This window comes from Equus quagga, chromosome 7 (genome assembly GCF_021613505.1).
Source record: "Equus quagga isolate Etosha38 chromosome 7, UCLA_HA_Equagga_1.0, whole genome shotgun sequence".
NCBI classification, from domain to species: domain Eukaryota; kingdom Metazoa; phylum Chordata; class Mammalia; order Perissodactyla; family Equidae; genus Equus; species Equus quagga.
Window position 1 is genome coordinate 133,441,452 of NC_060273.1, and position 6,370 is coordinate 133,447,821.

At 53.2% G+C, this 6,370-nt stretch overlaps 1 protein-coding gene across 1 annotated transcript in view; it reads left to right on the forward strand.

Annotated features, from left to right (window-relative positions):
* Positions 1-6,307, forward strand: part of ZNF366 (zinc finger protein 366) — a 63,084-nt gene extending 56,777 nt beyond the window's left edge. Inside the window, exon 5 of the mRNA XM_046668343.1 lies at positions 2,769-6,307. Coding sequence (XP_046524299.1) covers positions 2,769-3,262 — 494 coding nt within the window. The 3' untranslated portion in view covers positions 3,263-6,307. The remainder of the gene's footprint in view (positions 1-2,768) is intronic.
* Positions 6,308-6,370: the final 63 nt, after the last annotated feature.

The window sequence follows — 6,370 nt, forward strand, 5'->3', positions numbered from 1 at the left end:
GTAGCAGGTGCAGGCTGACAATGTTACCATAACAAATATGAGGCTGACACCTGAAGATAGTAAGAAGGTGAGTTACAGAGAGTGACTTGGAACATGCTAGCGATGCCAGCTGGTACCATCATTAACTCTTTGTTCCAGACAGGGCATGCTAGCGACGCCAGCTGGTACCATCGTTAGCTCTTTGTTCCAGACGGGGCATCGGGGGCCTTGCCTCCTTACCTCTTCACAGCATCTCCAGGCTGGAGGAACTGCTGTTAGCCTAGGTTACAGCCGGGAAGCCGCTGGGGGTGCCTTCGGGATATGATTTGTCTAAAGTTGCTCAACTGAAAAGTGGCAGAGTCAGGATCTGAACACAGACCTGCCTGACTCTAAAGCCAGTATAGTATCCACTTCATCCCCCTGCTAGTAAAGGGCGTGCGACTGTCCTTTCCTTTCTGAACAACAGATCTGCAGGCGCCACTGTCAGCAAGCAAGTCTGTAGCAGCCTAGTCTCCTCTTCCCGTTCACCACCAGACACGCCCGAGGACCATTTTCCTGCTGGGTAGGGCTGATGGGCCCGTGTGCAGAGCACAGGCTTCCATCTCCCCCTCTGAGTCCTAACTGAAGTGATGAAAGCTTCTTGTCGCCTTTCTCTTCTCTTAGCAATGAGAGTTTCTGTTCCCGATCCACTGAATTCAGCCGGTTGCTCCTTAGGCACCTGAGCAAGCCGCCCCTCAACAAATAGGCCATCAGTGCGCTCTGTCCGACGCAGCGCCACGCGCCGGGTCAATTCGAGGGCAGTGAGTCCAAAAGCTCCTGTTCTCTCATCATGAGTACGATCAAAGCACAGGGCTAGGCATTTTAGAGGCGTTGTTGTTCACCCCCCAATTCTACACAGTAGACTGGATTAGTCTCATTTATTTAAGAGGGGCCCGAGGCCCAGAGGTGTTACACAGACTGCTCAAGCTCGGACAACAGGGCTGAAGGGAGAACGGGCATTCTAACTCAAGACTTTCCAAATCAAGTGCTCACTCCGCTAGGGGAAACGGGCTTCGTTTCCGCTTGCTGCTTCTCCCACCCTTTACAAACGTGGTGGCGAGACAGGCAGACACGTTCCTAAACAGGACGCACATGCGCAGACACAGCGTGGAGCAGCATGATCGGGTTCCTCACAACACCCGCTGAGTTTGTGGTGACTCCTGGGTGACAGAGAACGGCGGTCATCATAAAACAAGGCCTGGAAGTGGTGTCAAAGCCCTGGAAAATTTCTGTTTAAAAAACAAAAGAATTGTTTTTTCTTGACAGCATTTTCTCCCTGAATTATTCTTTTGTGTCTTGAGTTATCTGAGCCGCTTCCCAAGCCAGGCTTGGATTTTTCTGGAATAGATGAAGTTTGCTCCGTCACTGGGGCTGGAGACTTAGAAGGCAATGAGGAGACAGTCCTCCATGGGAAAGCCTAACCCGGTCACCACAACTCTGTCGTTCTTCTAGAAAAATAAAGAACATTACAATTTATCGGAGAGGTGCTTTGAAAGCTTTTAACACACTTTCAGCAATTCTAATGTTTTCACCTGCAAAGGATGTTAGCATTTTTTCACTCTAGTTTTTGAAGTGGCTCAAAAATCATGACCCAGGTTAAAAAGATCCATCCTGAGCCCCTGACAAGGTCAAAGCTCCAGGTGGCTTCAGCAATGCAGGCGGAGCTGGACAGCAGCTTCCTGCGTGTGGCTCCAGCCCAGGAGCCCGGTTCTGCTGCAGCGCCCTGGGCTCTGGCTGCGCCCCGACCCCTCCCTCCTCCTTCTCCTCATCGGTCACCCCCACCTGTTCCTCAGGGCCTGACCGCACGCCCACCACGGGCAGAGGCCTTCAAGATCATGTCAGGTAGAAAGCTACCATGTGTCTGCTGGCTGCCCAAAGGCCTGTCCCCACAGGGCCCTCAAACTGAAACTAAAACTGAGACCCTCTCGCATCTCTGTGCCCGACAACCGGGACTCCTGTGGTGGGACAGACACACACAGGGGCGTCGGAGCCTCTCAGAGGACCTCTGTGCCCTCCCCACTCCACCTCTGCCTAGGGAGCCTGGTTATGGGGTGACCTCCTTGGCGTCAAATGAAATCTTGGGGTTTTTCTCAAGATGAAAATACCTTTATTATTGTTTTATTCTTTATTATGGTAAAGTATATGCTATTGAAGATAATAAAAGAAGAAATACACTGGAAGTGGAAAGAAAAATGTCAAGACCACCTCACTCTTGAGATTTTGACATACGTCCCCCTAGACATTTTTCGATAGAGACAGGTAGGGAGATAGGGAGATAGATAGCTAAAACTAGGCCTACACTATGAATATATATGTTTTTTATTTAAGATGTAGAGAGAATACCCTTTCGTGATCATTAGTGTCTCTGCATCTTTTACACGTATTTCCTTGTGTGGCTCTACTATTGTTGATTTAACCAAACCTCTGTCGTTAAATAGATACACTGTTTTCACAGTTCCAGTATAAAAATGTGGGGCTGAGCATCCTCACACTGCACTTTGGGCACCTACCTGCCTGTTTTCCCGTTCAAGTTCTCAGTGGTGTAAGTGCTGAGTCAGACACAGGCTGACTTTGAGCTTTGGCCCACAATGCCAAACCCACCGTGAAGGGGCAGTGCTGATGTGACCCCACCTGTGACAAGGTCCATCTCCCCACAGCCTTTCGGGAATGTATCTGTGTTTAAAAGGTGACTCACACTGTGCCACCCGGCCCCGGGGACCCCTTTTCACGGCTTCTTTGTCCCCCTGCAGGTTTCGGCAGGGGCCGGATGGTGCTCACGCAGACGGCGGGGATGCTGAGGGCTCTGGAGCAGGAGGAGCCCTTCGACCTGTCCCAGAAGCGCGGGGCCAAGGCGCCGGCGTTCCAGTCGGACGGGGAGAGCGCCAGAGGCAGCTCCTGCCACGAGGAGGAGGACGAGGACCCCTGCTTCGAGGGGGAGCAGGGCAGCCCGGGCCTGGCCCCCCGCAGCCGGCGGCGCTGCGCATCCCAGGAGCCCTCCCAGGCGGAGCCGGACCCCGGGGCGCGGGAGGAGGCCCTCGGGGAGCAGGAGGCCAAGCCCATGGGGACTCCTCCGGGGATGGGCAGGGGCAGCCTCGTGGCGGAGGGTCCTAGCCGCGGGGCTCTGCTCAGCGCCCGGCGGGGCTCCTCCTTCTCTGATTACTTGGACTTCAAGCACAGAGATGAGAATCTAAAAGAATTACTGGAGAGGAAAATGGAAAAACCAGCCGTGCTTTTAGGCATCTAAGGACAGTTTTAAAACTCCATTTGGAAAATGACAACCAGGCTGTGCAAATGTAGCCTTCTGCCTGAGCTGCCATTTGCTGGAGCCCTGTGAAGGGCACTGATCTTCCCAAATGGCTCCGACTAACCGAGCAGGGACTGTCTTCAGAGATGCAGATGCCTCTCAGGTCCTTCCTTGGGCCCTGGATGTTTACCCCACACGTGCAGGGGTGTCTTTAGCACTGTTCTGAGGATTTCCAGCGTAATACACTGTATATAACCTTCTAGATCTGGAATTGCAAGCTGATGCAGAGGGTGCTGAGAAAGCCTGTTTTCCTTTGACTCATATGCCATACATGGTCAATTCCTTTCTCATGGCAAAAACATGGTGCTTGACATGTTACCTTATTAATGACTATTTAGTTGAATGTGCGAAAGTTATAATATTTTTCCAGATAGATGAAAATATTAGTAGTTGTATGGATAACAATCGCCTTTATTAAATGGTCAAAAATACCAGAAATGACACAGGAGGGGGAGTTATTGAGAAGGATGCTCTCATGTAGTTGCTAGAGATACAGGATGAAATTGCGGGAGACTATGAATGATTTTGACTAAGGAAACTCCAGCAACATTTAGGTTCCCACCTGAGGCTGCCTTGTCCTGCTCCGGCCGCTTGGCCGCCTTCGTCAGCTGCGGCACAGGGAGGGGATTTTCAGATGGCCTCCCGATGGTGCTGCGGCTGCAGGCCAGCAACCTCCCTCCTGGACACCTTGCCCTGAAGCCCCCCGGCCCCCGGGGAAGCAGCTGCAGGAAGCGTGTCCCCAAGAGTGGGGGTGGGGAAGGAGCGCTCCCTGAAATCTAAGCTGGGACTTCCTTTGGGTATGGGAGTAACCACCAGCCAGTCACTAGGAGGGGGACGGGGCCCTGTTCTCAACGCTGCCTGCACGTTAGAATCATCTCGGGGAACCTTTTACAAATACCAGTGCCGGGCCTCAGCCCTGAGACGCCAATTTCATTGGTCTGCAGGGGAGCCCCAGCGCTGGCATTTTCCAGAGTGCCCCCGATGATTCTTACACGCAGCCAGGGTGCGAACAACAGACTGAGCTAAGACAGAGGCTCCAGGACCCCTCCGGAGACTCCGTCCATATTTCTGTTTCTGGCTTCAGACTCATTAAGACAAAGAGCAGGAGACCTCAAAGCATGCTGCTGACCTGGGCCCTCGGACCTGTCCTGTGAAGCCTCACGAGACGACACACACACGCATGCACGCTTGTGCGCGCACACACACACATTGTGTAGACACACACCTGCTGGACTAGAAGATGATGCCTGTGGTGTGGATGGTCCCTGAATGTGTAACAATACACCGCCTGCCTGCAGTTCCTAGCGATGTCTTCCTGGGTGCTTGCGGCCGGATTCCAGGGTGAGGATGACCGACGTGGGTGGGGGAGCCCAGCGGGCCGGCTTCCTAGTAAAGCGGTGTTGACAGAGTGACCACACGCAGTCACCTCTGGTTCTGTGCTTGTGTTTACGTAAAACCTGCCCTTCGGTTGGTGGTTTCAATTCTTGCCTCTTCATTGTCTGCCTTCCTCTCCTCCCGGAGTGCCCGATGGGTTTCTTTGGAAGACCTGGCCTGTCTCTGACTGTTGGACGCTGGCTTTCTCTCTGGGCCAACGCGCTTCCTCCCTCAGCTCACTGCACTGTCCTCGTGCCCCCGTGCACTTGGTCGGTCCTGACACACGTCTCCTGCCACCTGGCCTGAAGTGCCCTCTTTCAGCCTCAGCCCCACCACAAAGCACAAGGCTGCGTGCGTTTCCTGCAGCCACGCCGTCCTGAGGTCAGGGCAAGCAGAGCAGATGCGGAAGGCAATACTGCGGGTTCCTGCAGTTACAAGCACAACTCTGAGCCAAGACCCTGCTCCAAGTCCTCAGAAGGACAACTTGCCTGCCTTCCCCTCACTGTTCTTAATTCATTCTTAATAAAGCTCCTCAGTGCCTCTGATGAAACGGCCCAGGCAGCTGGCAGAGTGGCCTGCGAGGCCGCCAGCTCGTGGGGTCCCGTTACATAGTCATTCCTGCAGGAGCCATGTGTTCGGGACCCACTACAAGGCTGCAGGCTTCCAGTTTGTTCTGGGTGTGCCTCGCTGGAATAGGAGCCAGGACATCTGGAATAGCAGGCCCTAGTCTTTTCCAGCCCAGACAAATCGCGTGACGCTGTTTGAGGAACAAGTTAACGTTGAGATGGAGAGAGTATGGTCTAGAAAGGTGGTTTTCCAATTGTGTGTTGAGAGGCCAGAGGGCCCTTGTAGGCCCCTCCAGAGCAGCCGGGGAAGAAGGAGAGACCCCCAGCCCTCATGTCCACTCCACTCCAAGCAGCCCACACTTCGTCTGTGTTGTATGTTAGCCTTCCACGTAAGATTTCACTTGGAGGGAGGATAAAAGGTCGAGGAAAAGTGATAAAAAGCTGTTACGGAGCGGTTCGAAACTCTGTTTTTAGTTCTTGACTCTGGGTATGAGAGACTTAATTAGATCTAACGTGATGGTTGACATACACCGACCTTCTGAGGGCCGAGGCTAACACCTTGGTTTCGTATGTGACCAACATCCTGGTTTGCCTGGGACAACTGTGGCTTATACTTGTTGTCCCAGGGTAATTATCAATAGTGTCACTTTAACTCTCAAAAGTGTCCCAGTTTGGGTGATAAGTTGTATGGCACGCTCTGCGTGCGTGCAGAGCTAAGGGGAGGGTTGGCCAACCTTGCCTGTGAGCTAACGAGCAGGATGCAAGGCTGGAGGAGGCCCATGGGGCCATCCTCGGAGAGCGAGGGATGAAGCCATCCAAGGCTGCCCACACTCCAAGGGCCAGGACAGCATGACATTCATCGCAGTGTGACACTCTGAAAATAGGCCACTGCCAAAGGCTTTCCAGGCCTTGGAGCACTGTCACTTTGAACCAGCCAACTGACTGGCCAGGTGGCATATTTTTCTTTTATCCTTTTTATTCAGGCCTATGGTTATCCCTGCTTGTTGCCTTTCAACTCATTCTCTCTTTTTAAAAGTTTGACCCCCCCCCCACCCCCCCCTCCCCCCCCCCCGGGCCAGGAGACTGAGGCTGGCCTTTCAGGACCCAG